At 43.6% G+C, this 20,901-nt stretch overlaps 1 protein-coding gene across 1 annotated transcript in view; it reads right to left on the minus strand.

Moving 5' to 3' along the window:
• Dock5 (dedicator of cytokinesis 5) overlaps window positions 1-20,901 on the minus strand; it is a 191,672-nt gene that overhangs the window by 135,931 nt on the left and 34,840 nt on the right. The window contains exon 2 of the mRNA XM_036199166.1: window positions 2,131-2,214. Within this exon, the coding sequence (XP_036055059.1) occupies window positions 2,131-2,214 (84 nt within the window). The remainder of the gene's footprint in view (window positions 1-2,130; window positions 2,215-20,901) is intronic.

Raw genomic sequence — 20,901 nt, forward strand, 5'->3', positions numbered from 1 at the left:
ATAACTACCACAAAAATATATTAGAGCCACATAAAAACTTTAAAAACCAAACTTTTTTAAGGAAACAATCTTAAGAATGCATTTCAGGGATGTTAACTTTATGTCAGATCAACATCAATACTCTATTTTTCTCTGATGCACTCCATAAGGCAGTTATGAAGCACCCCCTCGCCCCCACCGAACACACACACACACACACACACACACACACACAGAGAGAGAGAGACACAGAGACAGAGACAGAGAGACAGAGAGACAGAGAGACAGAGACAGAGAGAGACAGAGAACATACTGGAGACAAAATAAGAATTTCCATGTCAAAATCTGCAGAAAGACAAACCCCAAAGAGACCAGCCTAGTACTTGTGGCAGCGTCTTGCCTGGGGCATTTGCTGATGTAAGAAAGGATGTCTGAATGGCTTAAAGTAGCATTTTAAAAGGCCTTATGGGGCCACCAGGACAAAAATTAGAGAGCTGGGCCTCACAATGAGTTGGCTGTAATTTCAGTAAAGCATAAAGCACTACCATGGATGAAGACAGTTAAAAGGCTTAATAAGCAGGAGTTGGATAGAGTTGTTTAGCACAGTTCTAAAATGGTAGGCATATATATTCTAAAAACAGGTTTGAGACTACATAAAGCAAAAAACTCCCATTTCTGTAGAGACAGAAACTACAATCATGGTGAAACTCAACACAGTAACCAAGAAAGCAGAAAAAAAGTTAGCATATAGCAGATTGAAAAACTGGGTATAAAATCTGTCCAAATGTCATGTATGGAACTGAATACTCAATGATCCTTAAATGTACATTTCTTCAAGCCCACATGAAAGTTACAAAAGTTGAACACACAGGCTTTTAACCTGCACAATGGGAAAGTATGTCCACAGGGACTACAGTATATATGTATCTGCCCCCCTTGGCAAAGGACTGACCTAGTGGGGTCTGAGGGAACTGTGGTTTCCAGAAGCAAGAGTCCTAAAATACATATGTCAGGTATTATGAGTGTAGTGGGAAGTTAGAACCGATGCTGGGTGAGGCGTTAGTTTGGTAGGGGTGACTGTAAAAGCAGGAGCATAAATGGAGAGTCCACACAGTCCTCTCTGTCTACATGCTGCCCCTGGAAGCCAACCAGCTACAATGGGATGGTATGGAAGGAAAAGAGAAATGCAAAGACCCAGCTTTAACAGAGGAAGCCATCACAGCAGTCCCTCACGCAAGCAGGTAGATGACCCAGCTTAATTATAGCCAAATCCTGCTTCCTGTCCCCCAGGCTTCCCGTCTCTTCCCCTTCTTGTATCATCCTGTCTTAACCTAGAAATCCACACAGGCTCCTAGAGGATACCTTTGCCGTTCCACTCCAGCATTTACCAATGCAGAGTGTCGGTACCAATAAGCTTTGCTCTAAGAAAAATCTACCTAGCTTCCCACCATCTCCTCACTCCAACTTTCACAGGGTTATAATAAACTGGGCCCCAAAGTCTGTCCTCTGCTTTGCTCCTCAACCTCGGTGGCTTGGGGATGCTTTTGTTGCCCTGGAGTTTGGGATTAGAGATGTAACATCCCTGGAGGTCTCCTAGGGTAGAATGGGTGGATGCAGGCGTCATCTGGCCTTTGCACACACAATCTGAAATAGTGCCAGGTTAACCAGAACCCCTGCCCAGGCCTGAGCTAGCTAGAGGAAACAAACACAGGTAGGACCTGCTGTTACACTCCTGACCCAATTCTCTCAGAGGCTCAGTACCATCATAAGGCCTCACTCTCATTCACCCCCAATCTGTATACACTGGGCACTGAGTAGAAAGAGATCCACCCCTAAATAGCAAATGCTTCCTTCCAGCTCCCACAAGCCTGATGTCCCATGTATATCTCCCCTAGCTAATTCTGCAGTGAACCCTTCTGTATCCAGTGGCAAAACTCTGATGCTGATGTCTGGGCAGATCCACATTCCCATGAGCAGGCTGTGTTGAAAATACCCTCAGCGTGGAGCTGTATCACTTTGGGTACTTCCTAAGTTTTCACTACTGCAGCAGGAGGAGTAGAACACATGGGCCTTAAGGCTAAGTGCTTTATTAATAAGTAATTTCTATAGACTCTTCCTGGGCCCCACCCAGCGGGAGGCCATGGCACTCACCCTCGTACATCTCCAGGATGTGGACCGTGTCACCGATCTGCAAGGAGAGTTCCACATCTTGAGAAGCATTGTAGTTATAGATTGCTGTGGATGAGAAGAGAGGGGATTAGGAAACATGCTATGAAATGGCACATGCAAAAGTTAGTGACTGGTATATCTGTTCTAGTTCACTTCTGTGTTGCTGTGATAAAATACTGACCAGGTTGACAACTGATCATCATGAGAACCCAAGGCGGGAGCTCAAGGCAGGAACCTGGAAGAAGGATCTGACGCAGAAACCAGGAAGGAACACTGCTTACCAGCTTCCTTTCTCTGGCTTGCTCAGCTACTTTTTTTTGTCAGTCCTACCTGCCTAGGGATGGCATTGCCCACAGTGTGCTGGGTACCTTCCATCAACCAACAGTTAAGAAAATGCCCCAAAGACAAGCTTACAGACCAATCAAATGAAGGGAATTCATCAGCTGAGGTCCCCTTTTGCCATCCTCTGCTGAATGATTTCATGTGACCCACTCTATGTGAAGCAGAAGACATGAGCTATATTTCCTTCAACACGCTGACTGGTTGCCTAGCACATACGACATGCTGTGTCAGATAAAATACATAGATGTAGCCTCTACTCCCAGAAAAAAAATAATAGTCTAGGGGGAGGAAGAAAGGTATCAAATATATAATCCCAGAAATAAGTATTTAATTAAAAGTTGGGATAGCACTACAGAAGAATCCAGGCCAGAGAATACAATGAGAAGTTCTGTGGATCCATCCCCTTGTCCAAGAGACAATAGCCAATCTGAAACTCATTTAGTCTTACAGTCTTTGGGGCACAGGAGAGTGGTCTCTTGACTTCCTTGACAGTGCTCACCAGTCGAAAAGGCTGCACATGAGGGGCCATCTCTCTCCAACAACAGAGTGATACAGGTCTCAATGCAAGGATGGCACCATGGCCCAGCTTTTGACACTCTGGGGACGGAGTAACCCTAGTACCAAGTAACATTAGAATGGGTAATGTTAGGGTCCCACAGAAAACAGCAGACTAACTCACAAGTGAAATGGGGAAGAGCAGGCCAGAGCTTTGCATAGGTATTTTATCGTAACTCAACACAAGTGACTAAGAAGCACATGAAGCACGTTCAGCACTATTAGTCATGGAGGGAATGCAAATAAAAACCGCCATCAGATGCCTCTTCACACCTACTAGAACGCTGTGTTTAAAAAGACATCTACCAAGAATGCGGAGTTACAAGAGCTCGAATCCCCGGCCAATAGGATTACAAAACAAGAGACCTTTCAGAAACTAGACTGGAAGTTTCTTAAGAGAGAAGTAAATTTACTACATGGCTCAGCAAATTCACTCCTGGGAGAGCAACAAAAAGAAGAGAAACTAGGTCAGACGTACACAAAACCCTTATCTCAATGTTCATGGTTGCTGCAGGGGGCAGAAGAGTAGCCCCTGAGATATCCACGCCAATCCCCTCAACCTGTGGGTGCCACCTTATCCGGCAAAGAGGTAATGGAGAGGACGCGTAGTTATCTTAGGGTGTTCCCTACATGTTGAAGGAAGGGAAGGAGAAAGAATGGACGTCAAGATTTGCTGTAACCTAGCAACAGGAATCGCCGGCGCCACTCTGGAAGCCAGCAGTAGCATGGGATAGACTCTCCTGAGAGTCTCCAGGGGCGTGCAAACCAGTCCACACCTTCATTTCAGAACTCTGGGCTCCAGAACTTGAGATAACACATTCCTGTTGTTTCAAGCCATGGAATCTGCCATCATTTGTTACAGCAGCCACAGGAAACCAGCATGGCTGTGTTATTCACAACAGTCAACAAGCAGAAACAACTCAGCTGTGCCTGGGCACAGAAACTATGGTACAACTGTGTCTTGATATCTCTACCAGGTGGACTGCACAACCCCACCCTGTGAAGATAGGAAAACATACACTCTTATAAAACATGGTGTGGTGTTGACACATAGCCTAAGCATACCATCTCCTATTCTATTACTCTAGATGATTAACAGTACCTAAAGTAATGTAGCTGCTAGTAGGCAGCTACTATACTGTATCACTTAAGAAGTACAGCTGGTAAAGTGTCTGCCCCATAAACATGAGCATCTGATATTGGAACCCCAGCACCCAGGTTTAAAAGCCAGGTGTGGGCACAGGTGCACCTGTAACCTTGCCTGGAGGATATTAAGGCAGGAGGACACCTGGGGGGGGGGTGCCTCACTGGTCAACCAGTCTAGATAATTAGTGAGCTCCAGATTTAATAAGAGAAACTGTCTCAAAAAAAAAAAAAAAAAAAAAAAAAAAAGACAATGGAGAGCGATGGAGACAGTGGAGAGCTAAGGAGGGAGACACTTAATGTTGATCTCTTCCCTAAACACATCCTACATGCATACACATGCATGTACACATACATACATACATAGATACACTATTCACACATGCATACACACACCCAAAGGGAAAAAATGAGAAGAAAAATATCTACACATATTCAATAGACACAATATCTTTTCCAAATAGTTTTGATCTGAAATGAAATCACACCTTGTCAAGCAACATAGAGTCCCTTCTCCACTGTCCATCATGTTGACTGGTTGCCTACTTTGTATCACAAACTGTGTTAGAGAGTGACATCAGAGAGATAAACAGGAGGTTTGGCTCCTGTGCCCTACTTAAAACAGGTAAGAGTGCTGACCATAAATCCACGCAACAGAATACCATTCAGCAATGAAAAATGATATACAGACACATGCCACAACCCGGATAACCACAGAGTATGCTAAGCAAAAGAAGACATAAGCAAATACATTTTTTACTCTATTTATTTTTGAGATGTTCAGAATATGCTAATCTGTCAGACAACAGAGCAAATGATTTGCTGCTTGAGCTAAATATGAGGTTGGTCACTGAGCAACCTCTCTGTTCCGGAACTTTTGAGGGACGTGAAACACTCCAAACTGAACTGTGGTGACGATTCACAGCTCCTAAAGCTGACTAAACTGGGGACTGGGGAGAAGGCTCGGTGGTTAAGAGGGACTTGCTTGCTGCAGTCCTGAGGGACTTGGGTTCAGTCCCAGTTCAAACATCAGGCATCACAGAGCCAGCTGTAGCTGTAGCCAGTTCCAGGAGCCCTAATACCCGCTTCTAGCCTCCACACGCAACCGCTCACATGTGGTACACAGGAATCCACACAGGCACACACACATAAATAAAAACAAGTAAAATTTTTAAAAAATCCACCCCTGAATTGGACACTGAAAACACACGGATGTCACCATCTGTAAACTATGCTTCAGAGAAAGTTCTTTTTAAATAGATATATTTCTTGTCTTTATTAGCGAGTAATCTGCATCCACCCAAGAAAAAAGAACCAACTTGGAGATCCAGCTGTAAACACTACAAGGAATTTCACCGTCGGCTCCATCTCTAGACGTGTGACCACCACATGAGGATGCTCACTCAATCCAAATTCATTTCCTACAAGGGTCATGAAAAACATCCTACCCGGTTAGATCAGTGAGGGAAGAGACTGATAACACCCCTGCCACCTCTCAGAAATGGCCTCTCCTTCATGAAGGAGGCCACAGATTTAAACGGTGTCCCTCTGCAGTCTTGGATTGAAGAAGTTATTTTCTATTGTGCTTTCAGAACAGGCTGTGGTTTCTGAATAAGGACTGGCTGGGGAAGTGGGTTAGGAGAAATGACACAGAAGGCAGGTGGAGGGAGTTCCAGCTTCCCTGGCCTGTGTGTGTGTCCCCAACCTGGAGCTGCTGTGGCCTCACTACCCTACATACTGTTCAACTCCATCGGAGGACTACAATTGGCTCCGATGGTTTACCCATGAAGTGTATGGAGGGTTTTCTACAGCAAACACGGTGCTGCAGTTCTGGACACCACCCAGACCCCATTCACTGCCATCCCCTACAATGCTTCTTCCTACCACCCCTCCCCCACGGAAACAGGAAGCAGTGAGGCCTCTTTGGCACAAGCTGCATAATGACCACCCTCACTCTTCCTGGTTCCTAGTCATGGGAAAGTAAGCAGAGGCTCTCAAAGGTAACCTTGCACCGTCGGCTCCAGGGATGAGCATCTGCCTAGGACTGCTGGAATTACAGACACGCATATATGAATGCACACAGACAGGAATGACCCTAACCACACATGTAGGCGCGCACACACACACACACACACACACACACACACACACACACATCCCCCAAAGACCAGCAACCCCCAAACGCTCTAGCCTTAACTATCCACTTTTTCTTCTAGGATCTGTCAAGTTCACCCTCTTCTCTATCATACTGCCTTTGTCTACTCATGAGGCACAGACTTAACCCAGAGAAGAATTCAAGGTACAAATAACGACTCTGTTAACACATTTTGTTTATCACAGATGTCATGCTAGCCTCCTAACTCTCTCTATAGCTCTGATTGCTTCTGATTTCCCAGCCTCCCTCCTCCCAGGGCTAGGATTACAGGCTTGTAGCCACCACACTCAGTGTATGCAATACTAGGGACTGAACCTCAGGCCTTTGTGCATGCTAGGCAACCAACTAAGCCACATTTTCCACTCCTTATTTTACTTTTTAAACACATGATTGGTCCTTTATTTTATACCCCCATTATCTCTGCCTTTTCCCCATCCTCCCTTTCTAGTCCCCTTTCCCTTCAAATTCCATCCTTTCGACTGTCACGTCACACAGACATATACGTGCATGTACATACATGCATACAAGTCTAGACTGTAACATCTGTGATCCCCAGTCTGACTGACTGCTTGACATGAGACTCTAGACTTCTGTCCATCTCCCTGTAAATGTATAATGTCATTCTTATTTTGTTATGGCTGAATAAAACTCTATTGAGTATGCACACATTTTCTAAAGGAACTATTTTTAAATACTATTTGTAACCCTCCTATAAGATGCTCAGAACAATTCGGTTATTCACCACCTCTTCCCCCAGTGCAACCATGTTTCTGCTTCCTTCCAAAGTGGCATCTGTGGTTTCCCATCACATAGGAACAGGATGTCAAAAACCACCTCTCCGGACATGTTATCATACAGGAAAAAAAAAAAAAAAAAAAAAACATGTATATTTCTTTCCAACTGAGGCTGTCAAAGAGACAGACGCCCTCCAGCAATGTTCTTCAGAAAAGGGCTGAGATGTCTGTGTGTTCTATGACATACCTCTGGGTAAAAGTATGAACAGGACTGTAGTCGCTTATAGCAATCTATTCTACCTAACTCATCTCTTTAGAGCCACCCCCTCCCCTCCCCCCCCCCCCAGGACCTCTCCGACTTCCCCTGTAGCTCTCCTCACACAGCTTTGCTATGCCACACGGCTGCCAATTGGGGAGCTGAGGCTAAGAAGGGCTAGATTCAGCTTGCCAGCAGCAAGCCTTTTGGTGGGACTGCACCATTCACCTCTGACCAGGATGGCCAGTAAGGTAAAGGTGTGCCGTCCTGGAATAGTCTAGACGTAGAGAAGAACCAAGCTTTCTCATACTAAATGAAAGAGTAGCTTCAAAGCCAAGCTTCATCATACAAACCCATGGCTGATGATCGCCTTGTGCTAGCCTGATGCTGTTCTTAGCACAGGATAAACAACGCACTTAGGGGAGAAACTAGTGTTTCATTCTAGAACATGAATAATTGTTATAAAGAAAATCAGGTGGCTGGAAAGATGGCTCAGTGGTTAAGAGCACTGTACTGTTCTTCCAGGGGACCTGGGCTCAATTCCCAGAACCCACAGGGCTGCTTACAAATGTCTTGAGTTCCAATTCTGAAGGATCTGACGCCCTTACACAGACATCCATGCAGACAAAACACCAATCAATACGTATAAAATAAAAATAAAGAAACCATTTTTAAAAAAAGAAAGAAGGAAAGAGAATCGGGCAAAACGCTGGGGATGTAGCTTTGGTGACAGACAGTATTTGCATAGGAGGCCCTGCATTCAGTCCCCAGCAGCAAATGCACCAGGCATGGTGGCACAAGCCTGTGATCACGGGAAGGTGGAGGGAGAAGACTCAGGAGTTCACTCTTGTCTCCACATACAATTTGAGGGCAGCCTTGGTTGCGAAAACCCAAAAAGCAAAAGGAAAACTCTAAGCAGGGCACGGTGGCCCATCCCTTTAGTCCCAGAACTTGGGAGGCAGAGGCAGGTAGATCACTGAGTTTGAGGCCAGCCTGGTCTACAGAGCGAGTTCCAGGAAAGCTGGGACTACACAGAGGGACCCTGTCTTGAAAAGCAAAAAACGAAGTATCGGGGGAGTAGAGAGGGGAGGCAAGGAGGAGGAGGCAGCGCTAGGAAATCCTAAGGTTAAACAGAGCAGAATTCAAGACTTTTTTTCATTTGCAAATGGCATGCCTTTCAAGGACTTACTTAATCTAGACCTCAGTTTGTCGTCTATATAACAAGAACCAGACTGGATGATGACTCAAGAGCCGTTAGTTCCAGCTTCCTGATTCATGAAGTGACAATCCAGGGAGACGCGCTGCTGCTTTGAACTGGCAGGCACCACCGCAATCTCTTGTTTTGTCTGAGGAAATTAAACAAGAATAGGGAGTCGCTGGGCAGAAACTGCTTCCCTGACTGCTTCATGCAAGGTTGGGAAAGACAAATTGCTGGAATTCTTCCCTAAGCAGCTTACAGTTTACATCAGGAAAGTGTAATTTTGCAGAGCAAAACAGACAAGACAGTATGTCTACAAATGTACAACAGTTTGCATCTCACCAAATCCTTGATTTAGGCTTTCTCTTTGAAACTAGGCTTACACAAGAGAAGGGGGGTTAGGATGGAAGAAAGTTGAAAAGTGCATAATAAGCAACCCAAAGAACACTTTTAGGAGCTATAAACGGGATCAGTTTTGATGAAGGAAAGTCTGTTGGCACCAATTATAAACCTTCCTAATGAACTGAGATCTCTGAGTCCCCAGATTACAGCTCCCTAAGGAACAACTGGAACCTTTCATTTTTACAGATGAAATCTGTGCAAGGACTGTCCAGCAAGCAAAGGATAAGGCCCCACTTGAAGTGCTTTGCTACTCAGAACATTTAGATCATCAGATTTGTTCATCTCCATTTCTGTGTATGATGTGGGTCTCTCTCACCTCCCTCCTTTCCTCCCTCCCTCCCTTCTTCCTTCCTGCTTCCTTTTTCTTTCTTTTAGACAAGGTCTCGTTAAGTTGCCCAGGGTGACCTGTAACTCACAATCCTGCCTCATCCCCAAGGTACAGGGATTACGCTCATTTTTTAATTTCATTATTATCTTTATCTGTCTAGATTTGGCTATTAGTTCTACTACGAGATCCACAACGCATCTTTGATCTTCGATTCTGGCTTTAATGGGTTAATATTCTTAAAGGCAGTATGGTGTTTTATCTTTCTTTCTTTATTTATTTATTTTTGAGACATGGTTTCTCTGTGTAACATTGGCTGTCCCAGAACTTGGAACTCTCGCTGTAGACCAGGCTGGCCTCGAACTCAGATGTACCCCTGCCTCTGCCTCCTGAGTGCTGGGATTAAAGGCATGCAGCACCACAACCCAGTGAATTTTTTTTAAATCTTAAATATAACATTATGATAAGGATTAGAAAATGATATTTGACAGTAGTTATTAATAGCCTATCTGCACTGAGATGGCCATGTCCCCTCCTGCTCTGATCTGCCTGGGCCATGCCTGGGCCAGGATCAGGACACCTGCTGAAGTTCTTAACAACACTGCCCTCCTCCTCAGGAGCAAGGGCTTCCAGACTTTTCATTTATCCAACCACTCAGGAGAATAGTGGATATCATGACCAACTGGTTATTATTCCAGAAGTTGCTTTTTTAAACTTGATTTCTTTTTTAAACTTTTCCAAACTTTATATTTATATATGCATTGGTGTTTTGCCTTCATGTATGTCTGTGTGAGGGTGTTGGATCCCCCAGAACTGGAGTTATAGTGAGCTGCCATGTGGATGCTGGAAATTGAAGCCAGGTCCCCTGGAAGAGCAGCCAGTGCTCATAACCACTGAGCCATCTCTCCAGCTTCTAATCCAGAAGTTTCTAATCTGAAGATCCTATGTAAACTCACAGGTTGACTACCTTGATCTAGATAGATATTAACCCAGCTACAGTTTACTGACTGGCTCACTGGCACCAGAAGTTACCTGAAAGCCTATCTCGCCTAAATGTACATGAGATTAAATGTAATCTTTTAGGAGAGGAGAGCTGAAACAAGGCAATTCAAAATTAGAGAACAAAAGGTCTGTGGTCTACAAACACAGGGACTTTTGCCCCCACAGCTTCCTCCTCTGAAGAACAGAGGTCACAGCCCATTGTCCATATGGTTTGTGGAGCCCAGAAAAGGGAATCTATGAGGCGCCCCTTGGACTATGACTAACACCTGGCTGGTACTGGCTACCGGGAGTCACCGCCCCTCTCTTTCTTCCCTTCCCTGCTTAGCTTCCTATTTTGAGCGCAATAGCTTCTGTCTGTGGAGCCACAGCCCCTGCCACCCTCATCCGTGTTAGAAGCCATTAGATGAAAACTGCCAATCAAGAAGGACTAGAGAGATCAGAGGACGAACTCATCTCCGGTGTTCTTCTAGGGTTGCTGGACAATGACCTGCATGTGATCGTGGGGCATTTTATTAGAAGCAGCTAAGCATTCCCCTGGAGAAGCAGCACTTTGATCTGGGATGTTCTAGTAGCTAAGCGCTCTCCTTTCTATCCCTTCTGAGCATTTCTGTAAGGATTCAACTGAGGAGCCTGGGTGTGATTCAGAAGGCCAGCAATGCTCTTAATCTTATACACACCCCGTTCCTCTCCTCTCTTTCACTGACCTCTCTGTTCTTTTCCACTGAGTTCTTTCTTGGTAATCAAAGCAGGAGAAGTAAAAGAGGAGGAAAAAAAATCTGATCCTAACAAGGCAGTTTTAGCCACAAGCATGAAAAATAATCAGCCCAGAACATTGACATCCAATCACAAAGGTTATCATAAGCTTGCAGTTGAGGAACCAGGCTTATTAGCACATGCCTGAAGTCTCAGCAGTAGGGAGACAGGGGCAGGGTGACTGTCACAAGTTCAAGGCCAGCCTAGTCTACATAGCAAGTTTCAGATCAGCCTCTACTACATAGTGAAGACTTATCTCAAAAACAAACACAACGATTGCTCCTGAGATACGTTCTCATTAAATGAAAATAAAGATAGCTAAGACTAGAGTAGTCGTATCTCTGATACTTTTGAGTTTACTGCATCCAACTTATGAACAGAAATTGTAAGTGAAGTAAAGAATGAGAAGCTAGAAGAAGGAATTACAGAATCTAGAAAAGACTCTGTTGTGGTACATTATTTTATCTAGGCAAAGATGTGTTACATTTGTTTCTGCTGCGGGATATTACTTTAATCATGTGACAGTGTGCTACATTTGTCTTTGCTGCCTTTATTAATGATGTAAAGATGAGCTATATTTGTTTCACCTTGCCTGCCTAAGGCGCCTGATTGGTTTGATAAAGAGCCGAATGGCCAATAGCTAGGCAGAAGATGGATAGGCAGGGCTGGTGGGCAGAGAGAATAAATAGGAGGAGGAATCCAGACTCCAGAGAGAAGAGAAGGAGAAGACAATAATGAAGAGAGGGTTTTGTGAGGAGTAAGGGCTGAGAGATGTTAGGCACCTGTAGTGGAATGTTATTTTAGGTGTGCTACTTTTGTTTATGTGGCATTAGTTTAACTCTGTGAAGCTGTGTTACTGTGCCTGTCTAAAATACCTGATGGTCTAATAAAGAACTGGCCAATAGCAAGGCAGGAGAAAGGATAGGCGAGGCTGGCAGGCAGAAAGACTATATAGAAGGAGAAAACTGGGAGAAGGTATCTAAGATCTAGGAGACAGAAAAGGAGGACTCCAGGGGCCAGCCACCCAGCTACACAGCAAGCCGAGGAGTAAGAGTAAGATTTACAGAAGAGAATGGGAAGAGTCTAGAGGAAAAAGATAGATGGGATAATTTAAGATGAGGAAAGCTGGCTAGAAACTAAACCAAGCTAAAGCTGGGTATTCATAAGTAATACTAAGCCTCCGGGTGTGAATTTATTTGGGAGTTGGGTGATAGGCCCCCCAAAAAAGAGCCCCCAAACAACAACAGGCACCCAAGTCTGTGACTAGCACCCAGTAATCCCCGGTATATATTAACTACCTTTGTAAATCGATGACAGGTAGGTCTCAGGCTCATTCTTTATCATCATCAACACATGTCTTGTGCTGAGTACCAAAAAACCTTTCTCTTCCCTTAATTTCAGAGATGCTTAGAAATGGAAGACTAGTCGAAATTCTAGATACTATAAAAACCCAACCTCAAGTGGAAAATCTTAAGATCACACAGCTAATTAGAGGTAGGATCAGATGAGCAAGGCAGGACAATTTTTCTGAGGGCCGCATAAGTGATTTTTACATATTACTTTGTACTTTGTGTGTGTGTGTGTGTGTGTGTGTGTGTGTGTGTGTGTGTGTATGTGTACACGCATGCACACATATGGTCTGTGGAAGCTAGAGGCATCAATCAGATCCCCCTGGAGCTGGAGTTACAGATAGTGGTGAGCTCTCTGACATGGTGTTATGAAATGAACTTAGGTCCCCTGCTAGACAGGTTTGTGCTCTTGACCACTGAGCCATTTCTCCAGCTCCGTAAGGGGTCATTATAATAAACTAGAATAAATGTTACACTGTATTTAACTATACTTCTGGACAGAGAAACCAGCAGAGGCATACAAACAAATGAGTAGATCGTTAAGACAGGTAAAGGCACTGCCACCAAGCCTGACAACCAGAGTTCAATCACTGGGACCCACGTAGTAGAAGGAGAAAACCAACCTCTGCACCCTTTCCTCTGATCTCTACTCAAGTTGTGGCACACATGGGCACACACTTACACATACATATACCCAAATAAATAAGCAATGTAAAATTTGAGAAAAACAAAAACAAATGAGCAACTGTCATATATATAAGAAATAATCAGTACCAGAAAGTAAGCAAATATCAGATCCATGATTCATATGTTTATCATATATGCATACACACATATATTTGCAACACAATAAAATTATTATTTAAAACAACTGGAATCAAGTCAACCCACAGATATATACAATTTTTTTTTCCGGTTTTTCAAGACAGGGTTTCTCTGTAGCTTTGGAGCCTGTCCTGGACTAGTTCTGTAGACCAGGCTGGCCTCGAACTCACAGAGATCCACCTGCCTCTGCCTCCCAAGTGCTGGGATTACAGGCATGCGCCACCACCTCCCGGCCATACAATCTTTTTCAACTTCATTACCTCTTGGACTCTAAAGGCATGTACATTATTACTCTTAGGAATTAATCTACATTCCACAGACAGTATTTCATGGTGATTTCCTACATTTCAAAGAAAGTCACCTGCATTCCATTCTCATCTCAAATACATTTACTAGCAGCCGAATGTAACATAAAAAAGTTTTGTGATTTCAACATGCCTTTTGACTTATCCCCACAGCAATAAAGTATTTTTAGGCATGAATACTCATAAAATGGATAAATAGTTCATAAAAATCTGACCACCAAACTTACAACATGATCTAAATGTTAATAGGAAAATCACATGTTTTTAAGGAGACATCTAGGCTCATGGCTTGCTCATCTTCTGACACTTAAAAGTAAAAGCCATTCTAAAAGCAGTGGAAAAACCTATCTGCTGTTCTCCCACATGAGAGTTCTGTACGTCATTTTCATACAACTCAACTCTAATGAGTTGCTGGGTAGCAATGAGCTACAGTCACTGCCTTGGCAGCAATGGAACGCCAGCAGTTCCCAATTCTGCCTGCACCCTGCACCCTGCACCCTGCATACCACCATGGGGGAAAGGGGGCTCCTACAGACAAAGACATCCTGTTTGATGACTTGTGTAAATCTAGTGTGCACACATCATTCACCGTTCTTACCGCCAACCTATCCTTCTGTCCCAGAGGGGACTTTTTAAAATACCAGAGCATAATATACAAGAGGAAAAAGGGGCAGGGGAGGGAGCACCAAACTGACAAGAAACTAGAGGTTGTATCTGTCTCAATAGAATACTGGGGACATTTGGCTTTTGGTCACTCAGACTAAACACTGAAAGAGCCATCTAAGAGCTGCTATCTTCACCCTACCTCTAAGCCTTTCCTTCTTTGTCTAAACACAGGATAACACACCTGTGGTCTTGAGCATCCTCCCTCCACGCTCCTCACATGTATTTGAGAGTCACATCATGGGCTGTGTGGAGCTGGAAAAGTGGTTCCAAAGCACTCACCAGGAAAGAATTAGCCATGAGAGGCATTGCAATACTATCCTCCCAGCCCATGCCAGTGTTGTAACTCTCCCCTCCCTTTTTAAGAAGTCTTATCTCCCAGCTCCAAATCACACCCTTCTGCAGACTCCTGCCACCCCAGTAGCTCTCCACACATACCATACTCAGTCTTATTTCCCAGCTCGAAATCTCCCAATACTTCCCTGCCTATGATAAACAACTTATGAAGGTCCTTCCTGTCCAGTTCCTTTTTCAATTTCCCTTGTTCAAATGGCTTTTGCTACTTTCCTCCCACTGACCTAATCCTAACCATAAATTTACAAAAGCCTACTTCAGCCACAGCATGTTCTAGATGACAGCGCTAGGCCGTTCAACTTACAGCCGGGCCATCATCTGTCTTAGTTACTATTGCCGTGAACAGACACAATGACCAAGAAAAGGGTTTAACTGGGAGGATGGCTTACAATTTCAGAGGGTGAGTCCATGACCATCATGGTGGGGAGCATGGTAGCAGGCAGGCATGGCACTGGAGCAGTGGCTGAGGACTTACATCTATCCACAAACAGGAGATGAGAGAGAGACAGAGAGACAGAGAGAGACTGAGAAACAGAAAGAGACAGAGACAGAGAGACAGAGAGAGACAGAAAGAGCAAGTGCCTAGTTTGGGCTTTTGAAACCTCAAAGCCCACTCCCAGTGACACACACCTCTTCCAACAAGGCTACACTTCCTAATCCTTCACCAGCTGGGAACCAAACACTCAAATACATGACACTATGGGAAGCATTCTTTTTCAAGACACCATATCAACACAACCTGCTGTGTGATGTGGCCTGGCCCAGTCCCTCATGGGCCCCATGAAAGGGATGCCTTCAACCAGTGGCTCTCATTGGTAAAGTCTATTTGCTCAAGGGCTTTTTGGACATGGGGCTTCCCTGGGAGTCACCAGAGGATTTGTGTACATTGATTCCTACTTACCAAAACTGTAAAGACCTTCCTTCCCTGGTGAATTTCTCAAGAGGAAGTGAAGATGATTGGTGGCAGCACCTGTCTTGTCTGTAGCCCACGGTGGTGGAGAACAGGAACAATTCAACCCCTTGACAAACAAGGTAAGAGCATTTTGGTAGCTCTTTGGCTCTTTGAGGGAGTAAAGTTAGTTGTCTAGGTTTAGAACCACTGTTCGTCTCTTAATTCTCTGCCACATAATAGGAAAAAAAATGGAGTAATATTGATAATGTTCCAAGGCTTAAATCTCACCTTTTTTTCTTTTGGCCATCTCAATTTATAATTATCTTAAAAAAAAAAATCTCTGCTTTCTGAACTGTAGAAGTTTTATTTGTATTGGCCCAGGATTGGAAACTAAAAAATTTCTTCAACTCCAAAACAAACAGGCTGTGGTACATTCCCCACAACTACACTCGGTGAAGAGAGAGACAGTTGTGGTTGCATACAATGTATAGAAATGGCAGGTCAAGTGATGAAGCCAGACTCAAAGAGGATGTACACACACTGCACTGTCCTGTGGTTATAACATTCTGGAAGAGAGAAAGCCTTAAAAGAGGAAAACAGATTCATGGTTGCCAAGGGCTACAGCTGGAGGGCGGTTGGTGATGAAGGGATGTGGGGACAGCAGTGGAGTGAGCAGGCTCCGTATTCTAACTGCCGGGTACTGCACGACTGAATGGGCCTATCAAAACTCTCACAACTACGCAGGACAGTAAATGACAAGGCTAGCAATGCATTCATTCAACAAATATCTCAGTAATGGCTTACTGGCTAGAGAACCAAGTGTGATGTGTTCCCACCTCATAGGTGAAACACCACAACTAGGGATTTAATGGGAAGAAAACACCCACAAGTACTAAAATAAAAAACACGTGGTAATATTTTTATAACTTGGGAAAAACTGGAATTTTCTCACTGGCAGCCCAGTTAAAAAAAGCAAAAGACTCCAGGTTTGGTCAGACAAAAATTAAAATTCCCATGGGATAAAACGCCCATAAGTAACAGGAAAATTCACCCCAGGGGGAAGAATTATAACAGAAAGAAGAATGGCAAAAAAATGTGTGGCCGAAGGTATGAATCACCAACAGTGGAGAAGAGAGACTGCTGCACTGAAGACACAGAGGTCAATCCCAGAAGCATACAGGCTCATGAGGGGTGTGAATGTACTTTAAAGTGTTCATTTTCACCATTAGGAATAAAAATACGGCGACCAAAGTTGGAAGCATGTCTATGAAAACACCACCCCAATGTACCCAAAGGACTTTTCATCCTACCACAGAGACACTTGCCCAACCATGTTCATTGCTACTCTATTCCTAATAGGCAAGAAAAAATGGAAAATAAAATGTAGTACATTTACACCATGGAATATTACTAAGTTATTTTTTAAAAAAATGATAGCATGAAACTCGAAGGTAAATGAATGTAAGTAGAAAAAAAAATCATCCTGAGTGAACTTAACCCTGACCCAGAAAGACAAATATGATATGCATTCGCTTGTATGTGGATATTAGCTGCTAAGTCAACAATAGCCAAGCTATAATCAATAGAATGACAAAGGTAGATCTCCCTAGAAAAGGGAAATAGAATAGGTAGCTATGGATGGATGAGGGTGGGGACTGGAACAGGAGGATCATGTGGAGAGTGTTCAAGAGAGGAAATACAGGGAAAGACAGCTAAACTTAAGGGCCATTTGAGGGACATAGTATCAAAACTTAATACCATAGAAGCTTTCAAAAATACATACATATATGACGGCAATCTAAATGAAATGGCAAAATAACAGGAAAGACAGAGCCCCAGCTAGACGTCTCGTCATCAAAAGAAGCTTCTAGTACCAGGAATGGGTTACATCTAACCCACTGAGTTGTTGGCCAAAGGGTTCCCATGAGAATCCCCAAACAACCTAGACTGTTGTCAAGACTATCAGTTACTCTCCACAAACTGATGGCAAGGCCCCATTGCTGAAGATAACACCTACACAGCTCACTGAACATGGAGAAGTCCAGCTGGTGCCTACATAGAGCCTTTACTCCTATATTCTAGTGTCTTTGATACAGGAAAGTATTCTGTATGCTACCAAAGGAGAAACATAAATATTGACCCAGCCACAAACCCATTAATTTACCTTGGTGTCCTGCCTGCAAGATATGCTACTGCAATGGTGGCACAAAGCTTGAGGGAGTAACCAACTACTATCTGATTAGACCGAAGGCCCACTCCGTGAGATGGAACCCATACCCAACACTGCTTAGATGACCAAGAACCTCAGACTAGACAGCCCAGGGACCTAGGGAAAAAAAAAAAAAAAAAACAAACACTGGCAAAAAAAAAAACCAAACACACACACACATCCCAAAAGAAAAAAAAAAAAAAACAGCAAAAAAAGTGACTCCTGATGACACACTGCTATTCTCATACATCAGTGCCTTGCTTAACCGTCATCAGAGAAAAATCCTCCTGCAGCAGATGGGAACAAACACAGAGACCCACAGTCGGACATTATGCAGAGAATGACAGACCTTGGAACACTTAGCCCTAGTGGGATGTTTCCATCAAATCCCTCCCCTCAAGGCTCAGGAAACCCTGTAGAAGATGACATGGAAAGAGTTTAACAGTCAATGGGGATGGAGGACACCAAGGAAACAAGGCCCTCTAAACACAGCAGGACTGATATGCACATGAACTACAGAGACTGAGACAGTATATATCCACGGAGCCTGGACAGGTCTGAGCCAGATGGAGTTCTAGGGCTGAAAGGATACATAGACACATGCCCCCATCCCTAACCCAGAAGTAATCTCCAATTGATAAGCATTTGCAAAAAATTTTAGTTTTTTTTCCAACAGAGACTCGCTGAAGAAATAAATTACTCTTAAGGGCAGGCTGCATGCCTAGCATAAGTGGCAACAGAAAATGAACTTAATGGTATCTTTGGAGGTTCCCTGTCATATCAGGGTTTTTTTCCCCCTCCCCTTAATTTTATCTTATCTTTAATTTTGTTTATATGTTTTTTCTACACATGCCCTACAGGTCCTTTGCATATATAGTATGCCCTCCACTTAGTGTTTTTATGGGATTCCTGACTGTGCCAATGTGTGAGTCTCTGTATCTATATCTGTATCTTGTGCCTTTTCTTGGGCTCTTTTCCATATGTTTTGTCCTATCCCAATGCATTAGTTTCTATTTTATTTCATTATTATCCTTTAGAAGCCTGTTTGTTTTTAACGAGATGGAAAGGGGGTGGATCTGGATGGGAGGGAAGGGGAGATGGGAGGAAATGGGAGGAGCACGGGGAGAAGAAACTGTCATCAGGATATATTAAGTGAGGGGGGACAAGCTAGTTTCAATAAAAGGAAAAAAAAATAAAGAAAATGCTGCCCCAAAAGGATACTATCCAGGATCTTGCCCCACCCCACCCCAGGTGAGTGTGTGAATAGAATGAATATGCGTGTATGTGTATATGATTGTGTGTGTGTGTTGGGGATGGAGCTAAAGACTGAACCAACCACACCCAAGCTGAGGTCTCGTTTTCAGAAGCCCTTTTTGAAGATAAGACATAGTATTTGAGTCTGGCAGGTTATGAAGAAATGGGCCTAAGCATTGTAAATGCAAATGCCAACCGCATAAAGTCAGCATGGTCAAGGAATGCAACACAGAAACTTCCAGAAGTCCCTTTCATGGCCCTTTTCACAGGTAACCACTCTTCTGACTCTACAGATGGTGACTACTGCAAGCTTACTTTGAACCCTTCCTTATCCGTTTTAAACCTGCTTAACTGAATTAGAATTATTGATAATTTGTCTAATTTTTTCCCAAACTAGAAAAAAAGCATACTGCAATATCTACATATATCATATTCCCTTATAGTATTTAATTATTTATTTGTGTGTAGGGAGAATGGCATGGTGTGGGGTGTGTGTAGGACGGAGGACAACTTATAGGTGTCAAGTCTGTTCAGCTTGTGGGTTCCGGGATCGAACTCAGTTGTCAGGCTTAGCGGCGGGCATCTTTACCCACTGGGCCATCTTGCTAGCCCACTGTTTTTGGTTAAATAAATAAACGAGTTTCAAGTCCATATAATAAATGGTTGGCATGTGTTCAAAATGTTAGAGAAAACCCTGATCTATTTGTTTCCATTTGAGTATTTCTTCAGTTATAAAAAGCAATCTGTGATCTAAAAACACATCTCAGATTACACAGACTTTAAATGAAATAATCAAACTCCAACTGGATCTTTGAAAAGCACTGAGCAAAACAGTTGAAAAGAAATTCATAGGAAAGCAAAGTACTTGAGGGCTGACGAGAACCTTTGCCAAGGAAACTGGGAGGATTTTCCAAGACTTTCTGTGCATTTCCACAGATATAAATTAACCCAGCAGAATTAGAAAAACGAATCTAAAGAATCTACCTGGAAAAATACATATAATTACAGCATTTTTTTTTTTGTTTGTTTGGTGAGGAAAGGTGTTGTAATAAGTAATGCTGATATTCTGGGCTACATACGAGAAAAGAAAAAGAGGGGTTCCTCATCTTATATAAAATAACAGTGGTGATGATAATGAGGAAGTCCTAGGCCTGGGCACTCCATTTCACAAAGTTTGAGAGCCACAGTAAGTGGCTTCCAAGGCAGTTGGCAGTGCCAGCCCCAGCGGAGAGGTCAGCACACAGGCCTCTCACACAACGTCAGCATGAATGCCAGCGGCTCTCAGTTTCATGGGGAATAATCTGACCAGCAATTATCCTTTGACCTCAGCAGGAATCAGAGCATCTCTGTGAGGAAACATGCACAGAGCTGTTTATTGCTAGGCTGCTTGGAGTAGTAGCACAGGCAGAAACAAAGCCTGAAGGCAAGAAAAAGGAAATGAAATATATCCTGGTGCCTGTGGAGAACAGTCATCTTTTATGGGGTGGTGAGTCAGGGCTGCATTCAGTGACCTGGAAAAGGTGTCCATGATGTGTTGTTAAATGGATTAAGAGAGGGAGGGGGAGAATACTGGATGTGATATGAATCTTTTCCAAATATCTAAAGAAGCAAACTGCAACCTATACGCACCTGTTTTCACAAACAAAGAAGGGTGACTGGTATCTGCCAGCCTCCATTTAAATCTTATTTGACATCTTTTCAAACTTGCAACTGGTTGGGACATGATGGTGCTTGCCTTTAATCTCAGCACTCAGAGGCAGAGGCAGAAGGTTTCTGTGAGTTCGAGGCCAGCCTGGTCTACATAGTAAGCTCCAGGTCAGCCAAGGATAACATAGAGAGACACTATCTCCAAAACTAAATTGATTAGTTAATTTGTAAGTGGGGGCTGGAGAGATGTCTTAGTGGTTATAAGCACTTGTTGCTCTTGCAGAAGAGCCAGGTTGGATTCCCAGCACCCACACGGTGCCACTCAATCATCTCTAACTCCAATTCCAGGGGATCCGAAGCCTTTTTCTGACTTCCGCAAGCACCAGGCAC

This window comes from Onychomys torridus, chromosome 9, assembly GCF_903995425.1.
Source record: "Onychomys torridus chromosome 9, mOncTor1.1, whole genome shotgun sequence".
Lineage (NCBI taxonomy): Eukaryota > Metazoa > Chordata > Mammalia > Rodentia > Cricetidae > Onychomys > Onychomys torridus.